General features: G+C 45.6%; 1 protein-coding gene across 1 annotated transcript in view; it reads right to left on the bottom strand.

Moving 5' to 3' along the window:
• Nucleotides 1-16,811, bottom strand: part of LOC310788228 (myosin-14-like) — a gene marked incomplete at its 5' end in the record, with an annotated part of 73,547 nt that overhangs the window by 36,381 nt on the left and 20,355 nt on the right. Inside the window, 12 exons of the mRNA XM_083649770.1 lie at nucleotides 764-970; nucleotides 2,239-2,370; nucleotides 3,061-3,169; nucleotides 4,043-4,203; nucleotides 4,649-4,718; nucleotides 7,192-7,313; nucleotides 8,875-9,059; nucleotides 11,402-11,516; nucleotides 11,640-11,813; nucleotides 14,407-14,580; nucleotides 15,549-15,701; nucleotides 16,247-16,365. Of these exons, the coding sequence (XP_083505896.1) occupies nucleotides 764-970; nucleotides 2,239-2,370; nucleotides 3,061-3,169; nucleotides 4,043-4,203; nucleotides 4,649-4,718; nucleotides 7,192-7,313; nucleotides 8,875-9,059; nucleotides 11,402-11,516; nucleotides 11,640-11,813; nucleotides 14,407-14,580; nucleotides 15,549-15,701; nucleotides 16,247-16,365 (1,721 nt within the window). The remainder of the gene's footprint in view (nucleotides 1-763; nucleotides 971-2,238; nucleotides 2,371-3,060; nucleotides 3,170-4,042; nucleotides 4,204-4,648; nucleotides 4,719-7,191; nucleotides 7,314-8,874; nucleotides 9,060-11,401; nucleotides 11,517-11,639; nucleotides 11,814-14,406; nucleotides 14,581-15,548; nucleotides 15,702-16,246; nucleotides 16,366-16,811) is intronic.

Below are 16,811 nucleotides of genomic sequence, written 5' to 3' on the forward strand. Positions count from 1 at the left end.
CTGTTACCCTCAGGGAGAAGATACAGGGTTCCAAAAGCACGCACAAATCGCTTGAGGAACAGTTTCTTCCCGCAGGCCACGAGACTCCTTAACATACACAAATAGTGAAGTAGCCGTACTGTACCGTACTGTAGCTGCTACCATTACGTATGTCTAATGTTTAATTGTATGTTTAATAAGGAATGCTATTTGCACCTATATGTCAAATACGCCAAATTTAAAATGTTTAAGCACGTCTAAAGTATGCACATGACATGTGCACCTATGTGCAGTGAATATGCCACTGTCTCTGACTTGTCTTATCACTATACTGCCTTATTGCTTGTTGTGTCTCTTGTTGTTTTTGCACTCATATGCCCTGTTATATTTGTACTATGTTGTAAACAGAGTTCACAGCACAAGAATTTCACACGTGATACTTGTACCATGGAGTGACAATAAAAATCTTGAATCTTGAATCCTCCAGCCATGTGTGTGTGTGTGTGTGTGTGTGTGTCTCCTGTATCTGCTGCTCCATGTCCTTCCTCTCTGTGGTCAGGTTGTTGCTCCTCTCCTCCTCCTCCAGCCATGTGTGTGTGTGCGTGTGTGTGCGTGTGTGTGTGTGTGCGTGTGTGTGTGTGTGTGTGTGTGTGTGTGCGTGTGTGCGTGTGTGTGTCTGTGTGTGTGTGTGTGTGTGCGTGCGTGCGTGCCTGTGTGTGTGTGTGTGTGCGCGCGCGTGTGTGTGCGTGTGTGTGTGTGTGATGTGTGTGTGTGTCTCCTGCACCTGCAGCTGCTGCTCCATGTCCTTCCTCTCTGTGGTCAGGTTGTTGCTCCTGTCCTCCTCCTCCTCCAGTCGGGCCTCCAGCTCGTGCAGCACCTCCTCCAGCTCGGCCTGCTTGGCCTCCAGGCGGAGCCTCATGTCCTCGGCCTCTGTGTACAGCTCTGTCTCTGCCTGCAGCCTGGACTCCAGCTGGGCCCGCTCTGCAACCAGCTACACACACACGCGCACGCACGCACACACACACAGGCACGCACGCACGCACACACACACAGGCACGCACGCACGCACGCACACACACACACACACACACACACACACACACAGGCATGCACACACACAGGCATGCACACACACAGGCATGCACGCACGCACGCACGCGCACACACACACACACACACACATCACAAGACGGTCCTTCTAGCATCATCTGCTTCTACCAAATGTCTTTTCATTGGATCATGCTGTGCTGTCTGTGTAGATTAAGTCTTTTCATTGGATCATGCTGTGCTGTCTGTGTAGATCAAGTTTTCTCAATTCATTTCCCTCTTTGCGATGTGATAAAAGTTTCTCAGTGAGTTATAGTTGATTGCCTCACTGAATTATCTGCTAATACCCAATTTTAGCAGCATAATTTGATGTCTTGGCATGGCAAGGCTGTGCGTAATGACATATCCAAAAGGAATTAAACTTTCCACTGCGCAAATACATCTCTGCGCTGGGAGCGCAGCCAGTAATCTCCGTGCAGAGCGCCCAGCGTAGAGAGGTATTTGCGCCTAAGAGGTCCTTTTCAAAGCTCTTAGCGCAAAGTAATTGCGCGCTGCTGATGATAGTATAATGCCATCTATCCCACATTTTAGTGCTGAAACGCCTGCTTTGGCATGTGGCAGCCAATGCCCAGTACAATTATCACAGCCATACGCTTGTGTCCGCCCCCAATTTGCATTGCGCACGGCGTTAAACGAGCGCAAATGCTAAATTAGCGCTTTTGGGAAGATAAAGCCCGAAGTCTTTTCATTGGATCATGCCTGTGCTGTCTGTGTAGATCAAGTCTTTTCATTGGATCATGCCTGTGCTGTCTGTGTAGATTAAGTCTTTTCATTGGATCATGCCTGTGCTGTCTGTGTAGATTAAGTCTTTTCATTGGATCATGCTGTGCTGTCTGTGTAGATTAAGTCTTTTCATTGGATCATGCTGTGCTGTCTGTGTAGATTAAGTCTTTTCATTGGATCATGCTGTGCTGTCTGTGTAGATTAAGAACAAGAAGTCAATGGCTGTTCTGAATTCAAGATTACAAAGAGAGGTTCCAAGTAGCTGTGCCAGGCTTGCTTCAAACAGAAAGTTAGTATTGGCTGTTCCAGAGTCTAGATTAAACACAAGAGGTTCCTACTGGTTGTGTGTGTGTGTGTGTGTGTGTGTGTGTGTGTGTGTGTGTGTGTGTGTGTGTGTGTGTGTGTGTGCGAGTGCGTGCGTGCGTTTACCTGTGTGTGTTTCTGGGTGACCTCGGTCAGTTCGGCCTGGGACTTGACTGCCACATCCTTCGCCACCTTCAGCTCCTCATCCTTCTGACCCATTTCCTCTTCCTGCCTGGTCACCTGGAGCAGGGGCTTCACCTGGATGACAGACAGATCGCACAACTATTCACCACCCACTACGGACCACCCACAACATTTGTCTGGAAGGCTGGAAACGGCATCATACTGTAGGATGTGTGTCTGGATTTTGAAATGCAGCTAGAATGATGGTAAATGGTAAATGGCCTGCATTTATATAGCGCTTTTATCCAAAGCGCTTTACAGTCAGTAGGTACATTCACCCATTCACACACTGATGGCGGCAGGTTACCACGCAGGGTGCTGGCACACCAACGGGAGCAATTTGGGGTTCAGTATCTTGCCCAAGGACACTTCGACATGCAGACTGGAGGAGCTGGGAATCGAACCACCGACCTCTTTTATCCAAAGTGATTAGTGGACGACCCGCTCTAGCTCCTGAGCTACAGCCGCCGCCGATCACATTTTGACAGTATGTCTGGTCGCACACTGTGCCACACAACACTAAAATAATGCGTTCATAACAGAATCAAAGCAGACTTTTGACAGTGATGCAAAAGTTACTTTCCCTAGTAATGAATTACTTTAATTGTGCAGTAATTTCAAAGTAATTCAATTACTTTTTGAGAGTAACACTGCTGGTTCACTGCTCTGTGTGTGTGTGTGTGTGTGTGTGTGTGTGTGTGTGTGTGTGTGTGTGTGTGTGTGTGTTTGTGTGTGTGTGTGTGTGTGTGTGTGTGTGTGTGTGACCTTGGTGAAGAGCCTCCACCACTGCCAGTTCTTGAGTTTGAGGTAACAGGCACAGTTCCTCTGGATGACCTTCATGGCGGTCAGCTGCTGCTGGCGTTTACTGAAGGCCCTGAACACACACAGAGGTCAGAGGTCAGCTGCTGCTGTCGTTTACTGAAGGCCCTGAACACACAGAGACCAGACATGTGAACGCACACAGAGGTCAGACATGTGAACGCACACAGAGGTCAGACATGTGAACGCACACAGAGGTCAGACATGTGAACGCACACAGAGGTCAGAGGTCAGACACGCGTGGGTAAGAATGAAACAGGATACACAACTAACTTGAGACTTCTGCCTGAAGACTTGAGACTGACTCAGGTTGTCACGATACTAGAATTTCTAACTTCAATACCGATCCCCAGGAAAATATCAATACTCGATACCATTTCGATATGACAACACATCAAGAGGCACATAAAAATAAAGGAAGACAGATGGACGGACAGACGCACACTTCTCCATAATCTAGGCCTGATGAAACTCATTAACAACTTTGGACTTACACAGCAGATTACCCCTGCTCTAGTCATCAGCCTATCAGAACACTTTGAGCTTGTTGAAGCAACAGATACCCACCAATGAGGGAGGGAAAAATCAGTAGTATGTCTGATTTTGAGAAAGCACTGCTGGTATCGATACTGTTGCAAATGAGTATTGTATCTGTTTAGAATTTTTAGTATCGATACTAATCGATACTATCGATACCTGTTGCAAATGAGCATTGTATCCGTTCAAATCTTTTACTATCGATACTGTTGCAAATGAGTATTGTACTGTTTCTGTTTAAAAAACAATTAGTATTGATATATTACAGTATAGTATTGTATTGTATCAGTTTCACATTTTTTGTATCAATACTTATCGATACCACTTTTGACAAGCTTCGGGACAGGAGCAGAGCTGGCTGGGCAACACCTCTGAGGGATATGTGTCTTACTTGCGGGCCAGGAAGCCTCGGGCCTGTGCCTGCAAGGAGATGATGACGACGGTGAGTTTGAGGTCCCTCTCCTCCTCCAACTGGGCCAACACGCCCGTCCTGAAGAACATCTTACTCTGACCGATACGATACAGGTTAGGATCCAGGTCCAGATGCTTCACCTGGAGGAGAGGAAAGGAGAGGCGAGAGAGGAGAGGATAGGAGAAAGAGGAGAGGTGAAGAGAGAGAAGAGAGGAGTGGAGAGAGACGAGAGGAGAGGGGAGAGACAAGGAGAGGTGAGGAGAGAGTTGAGAGGAAAGGAGAGGAGAAAGCAATAATATGTAAAACATTAATCTGTTGATTATTTTCTCGATTAATCGACTAGTTGTTTGTTGTCAAAGATATTCAGTTTACTGTCATAGAGGAGTAAAGAAACAAGAAAATATTCACATTTAAGAAGTTTTGACTTTTCTTCTTAAAAAAATCACTCAAACCGATCAAAATAGTTGACAATTAATTGAATAGTCATCGATTAATAGTAATTGATTACTCGTTGCTGCTCAATACCAAACCACAAACTGACTGAGAACTGGTCAATCTGACTGAACCAAACTTCATCAGACTCACCATCAGACAGCAAGCCTGCTTCCCATCCATGAAGCCTTTGGGGATGGCACTGGCAGCCAGGATCTCATACCTACATTCAGTACAATAACTGTGACTTCAGTAAACATACAGAGACATAGATACTAATAGTGTTTTTCCTCTGACTTCAGTAAAGACAGGTGCAATATGGCTGTCTGACTGTGACTAGCCACTGATGGTCAATATGGCTGTCTGACTGTGACTAGCCACTGATGGCTATATGGCTGTCTGACTGTGACTAGCCACTGGTGGTCAATATGGCTGTCTGACTGTGACTAGCCACTGATGGTCAATATGGATGTCTGACTGTGACTAACCACTGATGGCTATATGGCTGTCTGACTGTGACTAGCCACTGATGGCTATATGGCTGTCTGACTGTGACTAGCCACTGATGGCTATATGGCTGTCTGACTGTGACTAGCCACTGATGGCTATATGGCTGTCTGACTGTGACTAGCCACTGATGGCTATATGGCTGTCTGACTGTGACTAGCCACTGATGGCTATATGGCTGTCTGACTGTGACTAGCCACTGATGGTCAATATGGCTGTCTGACTGTGACTAGCCACTGATGGTCAATATGGCTGTCTGGCTGTGACTAGCCACTGATGGCTATATGGCTGTCTGGCTGTGACTAGCCACTGATGGCTATATGGCTGTCTGACTGTGACTAGCCACTGATGGCTATATGGCTGTCTGACTGTGACTAGCCACTGATGGCTATATGGCTGTCTGACTGTGACTAGCCACTGATGGCTATATGGCTGTCTGACTGTGACTAGCCACTGGTGGTCAATATGGCTGTCTGACTGTGACTAGCCACTGATGGTCAATATGGATGTCTGACTGTGACTAACCACTGATGGCTATATGGCTGTCTGACTGTGACTAGCCACTGATGGCTATATGGCTGTCTGACTGTGACTAGCCACTGATGGCTATATGGCTGTCTGACTGTGACTAGCCACTGATGGCTATATGGCTGTCTGACTGTGACTAGCCACTGATGGCTATATGGCTGTCTGACTGTGACTAGCCACTGATGGCTATATGGCTGTCTGACTGTGACTAGCCACTGGTGGTCAATATGGCTGTCTGACTGTGACTAGCCACTGATGGTCAATATGGATGTCTGACTGTGACTAACCACTGATGGCTATATGGCTGTCTGACTGTGACTAGCCACTGATGGCTATATGGCTGTCTGACTGTGACTAGCCACTGATGGTCAATATGGATGTCTGACTGTGACTAGCCACTGATGGCTATATGGCTGTCTGACTGTGACTAGCCACTGATGGCTATATGGCTGTCTGACTGTGACTAGCCACTGATGGTCAATATGGATGTCTGACTGTGACTAGCCACTGATGGTCAATATGGCTGTCTGACTGTGACTAGCCACTGATGGCTATATGGCTGTCTGACTGTGACTAGCCACTGATGGCTATATGGCTGTCTGACTGTGACTAGCCACTGATGGCTATATGGCTGCCTGACTGTGACTAGCCACTGATGGCTATATGGCTGTCTGACTGTGACTAGCCACTGGTGGCTATATGGCTGTCTGACTGTGACTAGCCACTGATGGCTATATGGCTGTCTGACTGTGACTAGCCACTGATGGCTATATGGTTGTCTGACTGTGACTAGCCACTGATGGTCAATATGGCTGTCTGACTGTGACTAGCCACTGATGGCTATATGGCTGTCTGACTGTGACTAGCCACTGATGGTCTATATGGCTGTCTGACTGTGACTAGCCACTGATGGCTATATGGCTGTTTGACTGTGACTAGCCACTGATGGCTATATGGCTGTCTGACTGTGACTAGCCACTGATGGTCAATATGGCTGTCTGACTGTGACTAGCCACTGATGGCTATATGGCTGTCTGACTGTGACTAGCCACTGATGGTCAATATGGCTGTCTGACTGTGACTAGCCACTGATGGCTATATGGCTGTCTGACTGTGACTAGCCACTGATGGCTATATGGCTGTCTGACTGTGACTAGCCATTGATGGTCAATATGGCTGTCTGACTGTGACTAGCCATTGATGGTCAATATGGCTGTTTGACTGTGACTAGCCACTGATGGCTATATGGCTGTCTGACTGTGACTAGCCACTGATGGTCAATATGGCTGTCTGACTGTGACTAGCCACTGATGGCTATATGGCTGTCTGACTGTGACTAGCCACTGATGGTCAATATGGCTGTCTGACTGTGACTAGCCACTGATGGCTATATGGCTGTCTGACTGTGACTAGCCACTGATGGCTATATGGCTGTCTGACTGTGACTAGCCATTGATGGTCAATATGGCTGTCTGACTGTGACTAGCCATTGATGGTCAATATGGCTGTCTGACTGTGACTAACCACTGATGGTCAATATGGCTGTCTGGCTGTGACTAGCCATTGATGGTCAAAAGTCGCTGATGGATAAGATACAAGATAGGACCTGCGACGGCGCCCGCCCCCCCCCACACACACACACACACACACAGCTGCCTCACCTCTGTCTGAACTCCTGGAAGACGATGCGGTTGGGGAAGCCCTGTCTGCAGATGCGGATGCCCTCCAGCACGCCGTTACACCTCAGCTGCTCCAGCACCAGGTTGGTGTCCAACTTCCCTGCCTGCAGCACAGCAGCAACAGTCTGGTCTCTGTTCTTATTTCTACTGGACATCTAAAACAGTCTGGTCTCTGTTCTTATTTGTACTGGACATCTAAAACAGTCTGGTCTCTGTTCTTATTTGTACTGGACATCTAAAACAGTCTGGTCTCTGTTCTTATTTGTACTGGACATCTAAAACAGTCTGGTCTCTGTTCTTATTTGTACTGGACATCTAAAACAGTCTGGTCTTTGTTCTTATTTGTACTGGACATCTAAAACAGTCTGGTCTCTGTTCTTATTTGTACTGGACATCTAAAACAGTCTGGTCTCTGTTCTTATTTGTACTGGACATCTAAAACAGTCTGGTCTTTGTTCTTATTTGTACTGGACATCTAAAACAGTCTGGTCTCTGTTCTTATTTGTACTGGACATCTAAAACAGTCTGGTCTCTGTTCTTATTTGTACTGGACATCTAAAACAGTCTGGTCTCTGTTCTTATTTGTACTGGACATCTAAAACAGTCTGGTCTCTGTTCTTATTTGTACTGGACATCTAAAACAGTCTGGTCTCTGTTCTTATTTGTACTGGACATCTAAAACAGTCTGGTCTTTGTTCTTATTTGTACTGGACATCTAAAACAGTCTGGTCTCTGTTCTTTTTTTGTACTGGACATCTAAAACAGTCTGGTCTCTGTTCTTATTTGTACTGGACATCTAAAACAGTCTGGTCTCTGTTCTTATTTGTACTGGACATCTAAAACAGTCTGGTCTCTGTTCTTATTTGTACTGGACATCTAAAACAGTCTGGTCTTTGTTCTTATTTGTACTGGACATCTAAAACAGTCTGGTCTTTGTTCTTATTTGTACTGGACATCTAAAACAGTCTGGTCTTTGTTCTTATTTGTACTGGACATCTTAACAGTCTGGTCTCTGTTCTTATTTGTACTGGACATCTAAAACAGTCTGGTCTTTGTTCTTATTTGTACTGGACATCTAAAACAGTCTGGTCTCTGTTCTTATTTGTACTGGACATCTAAAACAGTCTGGTCTTTGTTCTTATTTGTACTGGACACCTAAAACAGTCTGGTCTCTGTTCTTATTTGTACTGGACATCTAAAACAGTCTGGTCTCTGTTCTTATTTCTACTGGACATCTTAACATTCTGGTCTCTGTTCTTATTTCTACTGGACACCTAAAACAGTCTGGTCTTTGTTCTTATTTGTACTGGACATCTTAACAGTCTGGTCCCTGTTCTTATTTCTACTGGACATCTAAAACAGTCTGGTCTTTGTTCTTATTTCTACTGGACATCTAAAACAGTCTGGTCTTTGTTTTTATTTGTACTGGACATCTAAAACAGTCTGGTCTCTGTTCTTATTTCTACTGGACATCTAAAACAGTCTGGTCTTTGTTCTTATTTGTACTGGACATCTAAAACAGTCTGGTCTTTGTTCTTATTTGTACTGGACATCTTAACAGTCTGGTCCCTGTTCTTATTTCTACTGGACATCTTAACTGCCTACCCTCTTCTCATGGTTAAAGACTTGACGCTGGCTACTTCCAGTGCTTTACACACAGCCTACCCTCTTCTCGTGGTTGGGGATGATGCAGCGGACGAAGTTTGGTTGGGTGTTGTGCAGGGTGATCATCAGCTTGCCCAGCGACTCCTTGTATAGCTGGCCCACCGTGCGGAACATGCCCTTCTTGGACTTGGTGGGTGCGGAACTCTCCATCTTGGTCATGGTCTCCAGGCCCACCACACGGTCCCCTGACACGGCAGTGAAGAGAGGAAACATTCACACTGTGTTTCATCACAATAATGTTTGAACTCAGAACTCAGAATTCATTTGAAGCCATGGTGAGTCATTAGAATACAAACGAGGAATTTGACTTATTGCAACTATGCAGCGCAGCGATCACATCAACAGCGGAAGATGGAGCAAAACAGAAAACAATCTACAATTATAAAGTGCAAAGTAAAAGTCCTGTAAAGTGACATATAATGCGGTGTCCGGGGGGGGGGGAGTGACAAAGTCTTGCTTTGTGGGGGCTTTCGGGTCTCACTGAAGAGGCGGATGGCAGTTGGGAAGGAGCTAGGGCTGCTCGATTATGACAAAAATCATAATCACGATTATTTTGATTGATATTGAGATCACGATTATTTAACACGATTATTGACATCATTGACATTGAGAACATCATGCATTTATTGAACATTGACACTGGCTTTTCTTTTTAACATTGGATGTCTTTGGATTTTAGATATCATTGAAAATAAATAAATAAATAAATAATAAAAGTGCAAAGATTTAGAAATAAAATAAAAACTAAAATAAATATACAGTATATGTAGGCCTACTATGTTGCAGTGAACTGCCACAACCAACTGCAACTATTAATCTACATTCAATATGTTGGTAAACATCTGAACTAGTAGTCCTTAAACCTCAAATCTAACCAAATGAGAACGCTATTGAGTAACGTTCGTTTACATTAGGCTACATTAAATTACTCATTTGGCAGATGGTTTTATCCAAAGCGACTTACGTTTAGGTTCATAATAGGCTATTGTTAATGTTTATCTGTGAGATCGTTAGCTGTTGAATGCATATTCATGCATCATATCAATGCGGTCGCATTGTAAAGAGTGTCCTGAATCGATGACTGTGTTGTGGCAGGAGTAACTAGATGGGACTTTGTCTTTTTGTTCATTTAGCGTTATTTCTTGGTCATAGACCACTTTGTGAGTGGATTTCAAGAGATTAAACAGAGGGAGAGGTCATGTTGCGGGGTGCTGCCACGACCGCGCATATCTTGACAGGTGAGTCAAAACTCGCATCGCAATTCCGTGCTGTATATACGCATCGCTCATACACATCAAGAGCGATGCGCATATACAGCACGGAATTGCGATGCGAGTTTTGACCCACCTGTCACAGCCACAGACTTGGAACAAACAGTGCAAGATATGCGCAGTGTAAGGACCTTTAAACTCGGCAAAACCATAGTGTTTCCACCCCACATACGTTGTTTCACCTCTCTTCTCGACCAGCGGCTCTCTTTCTGTGAAATAAGCGGGGAGGAGAAAGCCTGTGGCTCTTCACACGACAGTCACAACTCGAGCTGGTGTGCTTTGGGCTTTGGGGGAGGGGCCGAGCAAAGGAAGGGGTGCGCTTGATTTACAACACAAGACAGAACGAGAGAGACAAGAGCCGCAAAATCGTTTGATGTCATTTATCTTGTTTTCATAATCGTGGACAGCCCAAATCGTAATCTAGATTAAAATTCGATTAATCGAGCAGCCCTAGAAGGAGCTGTCCCTGTGTCGAGAGGTTGTGGTACTGCCAGACATCAGCCATGGGGGAGGGCCCTGAAGAGTTTATGGCCTGGGTGGGTGGGGTCGTGTGTATGTCCTGAAGGGTCCAGATTGGTGGAGAGTTGGGGCAGGATTTCAAACCACCTTGTTCCTTCAGGAAAATCAGTTCCTACGGTTTTCTTTGGAGTTTTTCCTTGTTTGCTGTGAGGGTCTAAGGCTGGAGGTGCCAAGTAGGTTCGGCTGTGTAGAATAGATGGGCTGAGTTATGTCTTGCTCAAACTTGCTCTTGTGCGTCTGGTGCCTGGTTTTGCTTCTTTAAGTTTGTGTTACAACATTCTGTTCTATGATTGATTGTTGATCAGTAAGATCTAGTTACTTTCTTAGTAAAGTCCTTTCCTATAGAAATAAACTTGAACTTTTGAACTTATGTATTTGGCATTTAATAGGATAGATTAAAAAAAGTTGGTCCTAGTGATTAACATGAATACCATTCAAATGTTTGAGACCAATGAGTATTTGTATATTGCTCTATGTATACCAAAATATATATACCAAAATGAAACTGATTCTATTCATGAACACATCAAATACCTTAAGAAACATCTCCTCTCCCCAAATCCTTTGCCATGCTCTTGATGTGCTGAGAACTCACTAACCTCACATGATGTCACTATCTCGGTGGCTTTAGAAGTTTAGAAAAACAATTGGAAAACAGGTTTTTGTGGTGAAACTCGTGGAAACAAAGTCACCATCTCTCAGTTTGCCATGTGAGTGTGGAGAGAAGAGAGACTGACCGTCTTTCCACATGTCCTGGATGAAGGCGCTGGAGGAGTTGGTGAGCAGAGCCGTCACGTTGTCGTTCAGAGGGTCCATGTTCTTGGTCAGCCAGTTATCTGCATTATAGTCAACCTAACAGGATCAACACTTGTCAGCTATTAAAGTGGGTTTGATTAGTTGACATTTTGAGATGTCACTAAATGACCACAGAAGTCACAGAAGAAGAAGAATGGAGTCCGACAGTGTGATTCTCACCTTCCCGGCGTAGTGCATCACAGTGAACAACAGCTTCTCTTTGTGTTGCTTGGGTTTGGAGAACTTCACGTGGCCGGTGTGGGTGTTCAACAGCTTCTCCACGAAGGAGATGTCGGTGGCTTTGGGGAACCAGCACTCCTCATCCAGTAGGGCCAGGATGCCTGGAGGGTTGTTCTGAAGCACACAGACAGAGGCTGGATTTGTGTCTTTGATATTGTATTGGATGTCTCAAAAGTCTGGAACCATTGAGATAAGTAACATAACACATATATAGTTTCCCCCCACACACAGGATGGTCAGGTGTTTCTGGTCTCTGAATGAAGGTGTGGATTCAAATCCCACTTCTGACAAACAGGTTCTAGTTTGAGGTTTACTTTGTGTGAGTCCAGACTTCAGACATGCTGTAAATGCATAGTACACTTCGAGGCACAGTCACATGCATGCAGGGTGGACAACTTTTTTGTCCACCAGCCAAATAACTAGTGAATGTTCAAATTTTACCAGTCACTCAATAGATTATCATTGTTTGTTTGTTTTGGCTGGTGATAGAAGCAAATCTACCAGCCATTTGCATTATTTTACCAGCATTTAGCTGTTGGCTGGTGCTAACTTTGTGCCCTGCATGCATGCCTACTTGATTTGATTTGATTAAATTTGATTTATTCAATGACTTTGACATTAAAGTTATAATCCATAAGATTTCAGTTTTGTTGTCTTGGGTGACATCTATGGTGATGAGTGGTAATTGCAGGTGAGATACAAACAGTGTTGCATAGTGACATTAGTCAGTTTGTTCGGCCATAGTAACCACCTGTAATGCTAGCAGAGACTGGGAAAAAGTAGCTTGTTATCCTACTTCACACAAGAGTTGTCAGGAACCGTAACAGTAACCTACAGAGTGAGTCTATTGTGTTAGCTCCGCCCACCCTGTGAACCTACAGTAACCTACAGAGTGAGTCTATTGTGTTAGCTCCGCCCACCCTGTGAACCTACAGTAACCTACAGAGTGAGTCTATTGTGTTAGCTCCTCCCACCCTGTGAACCTACAGTAACCTACAGAGTGAGTCTATTGTGTTAGCTCCGCCCACCCTGTGAACCTACAGTAACCTGCAGAGTGAGTCTATTGTGTTAGCTCCGCCCACCCTGTGTGAACCTACAGTAACCTGCAGAGTGAGTCTATTGTGTTAGCTCCGCCCACCCTGTTAACCTACAGTAACCTGCAGAGTGAGTATATTGTGTTAGCTCTGCCCACCCTGTGAACCTACAGTAACCTGCAGAGTGAGTCTATTGTGTTAGCTCCGCCCACCCTGTGAACCTACAGTAACCTGCAGAGTGAGTCTATTGTGTTAGCTCCGCCCACCCTGTGTGAACCTACAGTAACCTGCAGAGTGAGTCTATTGTGTTAGCTCCGCCCACCCTGTTAACCTACAGTAACCTGCAGAGTGAGTATATTGTGTTAGCTCTGCCCACCCTGTGAACCTACAGTAACCTACAGAGTGAGTCTATTGTGTTAGCTCCGCCCACCCTGTGAACCTACAGTAACCTGCAGAGTGAGTCTATTGTGTTAGCTCCGCCCACCCTGTGAACCTACAGTAACCTAGAGTGAGTCTATTGTGTTAGCTCCGCCCACCCTGTGAACCTACAGTAACCTGCAGAGTGAGTATATTGTGTTAGCTCCGCCCACCCTGTGAACCTACAGTAACCTACAGAGTGAGTCTATTGTGTTAGCTCCGCCCACCCTGTGAACCTACAGTAACCTGCAGAGTGAGTCTATTGTGTTAGCTCCGCCCACCCTGTGTGAAGCTACAGTAACCTGCAGAGTGAGTCTATTGTGTTAGCTCCGCCCACCCTGTTAACCTACAGTAACCTGCAGAGTGAGTCTATTGTGTTAGCTCCGCCCACCCTGTGAACCTACAGTAACCTACAGAGTGAGTCTATTGTGTTAGCTCCACCCACCCTGTGAACCTACAGTAACCTGCAGAGTGAGTCTATTGTGTTAGCTCCGCCCACCCTGTGAACCTACAGTAACCTGCAGAGTGAGTCTATTGTGTTAGCTCCGCCCACCCTGTGAACCTACAGTAACCTGCTAGTCTGGGCACCTTCCACCCCGCTTTTTGTCATGGGGGCGTAAACCCCGGACCCAGAATTAACACCGGATGGCAATGCGCCTAACAACGTCTTTGTTGCCGTTAGCTTGACGCGGTGATGTTACCTAAACTAGAGTCTGATCAAAACAAAGCTAGCGTTACATAAAACAAAACGTTTATGCAATATGGCCTCTCCGCCACCACCGCCTGACACACCGGTCAAAACGGTGAAAGAGGATTCTGATACTTGGGTCAAATTGTCAAGTTAACGTGAAAGTTGACGAGCTAGAAACGCTGCCATCCGGTCTAGGGCGGGCTCTAGGCGGGAACCAGTAGGGTGACAAAATCAATTGTGGGCGGGAGCCAGGCTCTTTCTCGCCGAGAAGAGCCTGGTGACGCGAGGTTAGTAACCTGCAGAGTCTATTGTGTTAGCTCCGCCCACCCTGTGTGAACCTACAGTAACCTGCAGAGTGAGTCTATTGTGTTAGCTCCGCCCACCCTGTGTCACCACAGACACCAAGTTCATAAATGCTGCAATGCTGAAAATGCAAAGGCTTCCATCAATGGGCCATAGAGTCAATCACCATTGTGTTAAGTCACTATGAAATGGATAGTGACTTAACAGACATTTATTTAAGCACAATTGAAGTCACAGAGACTTATTTCCAGCCTGTCCTGACCGGCCTCTCGATGAGCTCGATGCAGGGCTGCAGGTCCAGGCCAAAGTCGATGAAGCTCCACTCGATGCCCTCCCTCTTGTACTCCTCCTGCTCCAGGACGAACATGGTGTGGTTGAAGAGCTGCTGCAGACGCTCGTTGGTGTAGTTGATGCACAGCTGCTCAAACGAGTTGTCCTGGAGAGACGAGACGTAGGAACACGCCACGTGTTATCAAATCTGACAAAGTCCTGGTTGTCATGCATGGTTCTCTGGGATCGATTATTCTTTTCCATATTTTGTGTCATATATATATATATATATATATATATATATATATATATATATACTGTTACTGTTCATATTAAATGTGGCTAACGTTTCAAATCATGAGCTGAATGTATCCCAATCCTGGGTTAGACTGCTCTGAACAAGAGGTTACGAGATATGAATGAGAACACAGGGTGTTTGTGTCATAATATATAATATATACTGATATGGATGAGAACACAGGGTGTAGGTGAGGGCAGATAGACCCTGATTGCCTTATTTGGTAATTGCTCCAGCCCCCTGCACATGGTTCAAACCATACCCAATCACTGGGATTCTATGGAGCAAACTTTGAGTGCGTGATGTCACAATTCACTCTACTAGACCTTACAGGCTGTACTGTACTTTTGACTCGATTCACATTTCACACAACTTTAAGATTGCATACATACATTATACATCAAACCCGCCAGCTACTTCTGCTCTCACGCACAATGTCAAAATAGAAGTGATGTGATGTCTAGTTTTTGAGATATTAGCGTTTGTTTGACACTAGTGTTGTTGTAGTGTTGTTTGTTTGACACTAGTGTTGCACTCTCTTTTTCATAGTGCTTTCTGCTGTCAGCTGAAGAGTCAAACGGAGTTTTTTGAAATGTGAATCATGCAGAGCTACTCTAGCGGAGTCCCAGGATAAAATTATACTAAAATATAGAACTGGAAATTAGCACAATAGGTCCCCTTTAAAGCTAGCTAGTGGCCAGTGTTGGGCACTTGGAAAATGTAATCAATTCCTATTCACTTATTGCTCATTTAAAATATAATCAGCTTACTTTGCTAATAACTCAACTGGAGCAGTAATTGGTTAAAGAAAGAAAAATGACAGAGTCAGCCATCACCTCAAAGATCTCAAAGCCGGCGATGTCCAGGATGCCCAGGAAGGAGGACGACTGCCTCTTACTCTTGTCCAGAGTCTTGTTGACCCTGGCCAGGATCCAGCGAAACAGACGCTCGTACATGGCCTTGGCCAGGGCCTCCACCGCAAAATCAGCCTGGAGTGGCGAGGGGGAGAGGGAGAGAGGGAGAGAGGGGGAGAGGGAGAGAGGGGGAGAGGGAGAGAGGGAGAGAGGGAGAGAGGGAGAGAGGGGGAGAGGGGGAGAGGGAGAGAGGGAGAGAGGGGGAGAGGGAGAGAGGGAGAGAGGGAGAGAGGGAGAGAGGGAGAGAGGGAGAGGATGACAGGAGAAAGTCCAAACGGTAAGAAGAGTGTTGTTTTCATTCCTTTTGGGGATGAATCTTTGTTTCTTGGAAAGTTTTTTGAACCTTTCTTTATACAGGGTGTCAATGCTCTCTTTTTCTGGAGCGCCCTGTTCATATTCACACATATTCACACCTCAAAGCTGCCCAGTACAACCACAGTCTGATCTGCTGGCCACTGAGCAGTTGGAGTTAAGGGCCTTGCTCAAGGGCACCTCAGTGATGGTAATGACGGAGGGGCAAACGGGTTGGTTGATCATTCATGAAGGTTTTGTGTCAGATGGTTGCTCGGTGAAGGTTTTGTGTCAGATGGTTGCTTGGTGAAGGCTGGTTTGCTGGTTACCTGCTGCTTGGTCTGGGCCTTCTGCACCACCTCCCTGCCCACTTTGATGCGCGGGGTGAGGATGGCCCGGGTGAAGTCCACAACATTGATGCCCTGCAGGTGACACACCTTCTGAGCCGCTGCGCTCCACGAGGGAGATGTTCAGAGAGACGCAGCATCAGGGTGGTGGGGATGGAGAGAATAAAGGTTTGGAGAAAGAAATCAAATCAATAAATGAGATTAATATTGTGCATTACTTACTGTTACTGTAACTGAAATAAAAGTGACATAGTGCTGTTGGGTGTGTGTCAGTGGTTAGCGGTGTTGTAGTGCTGTTGGTATATGTCAGTTTTTACCGGTGTTGTAGTGCTGTTGGTATATGTCAGTGGTTACCAGTGTTGTAGTGCTGTTGATATATGTCAGTGGTTACCAGTGTTGTAGTGCTGTTGGTGTGTGTAAGTCACGGATACTCAACTTGCTTTGCCCGGGGGCCACTTTCTAATAAACAATCAATATACATTTTTCTGTAGCGGATTGTAGGTTTTTGGGGTGTCAGTCGGAGTTTAGTCTGACAATGTTGTGCACG

The sequence above is a fragment of the Poromitra crassiceps genome, assembly GCF_964638095.1.
Source record: "Poromitra crassiceps genome assembly, chromosome: 13".
NCBI classification, from domain to species: Eukaryota; Metazoa; Chordata; class Actinopteri; order Beryciformes; family Melamphaidae; genus Poromitra; species Poromitra crassiceps.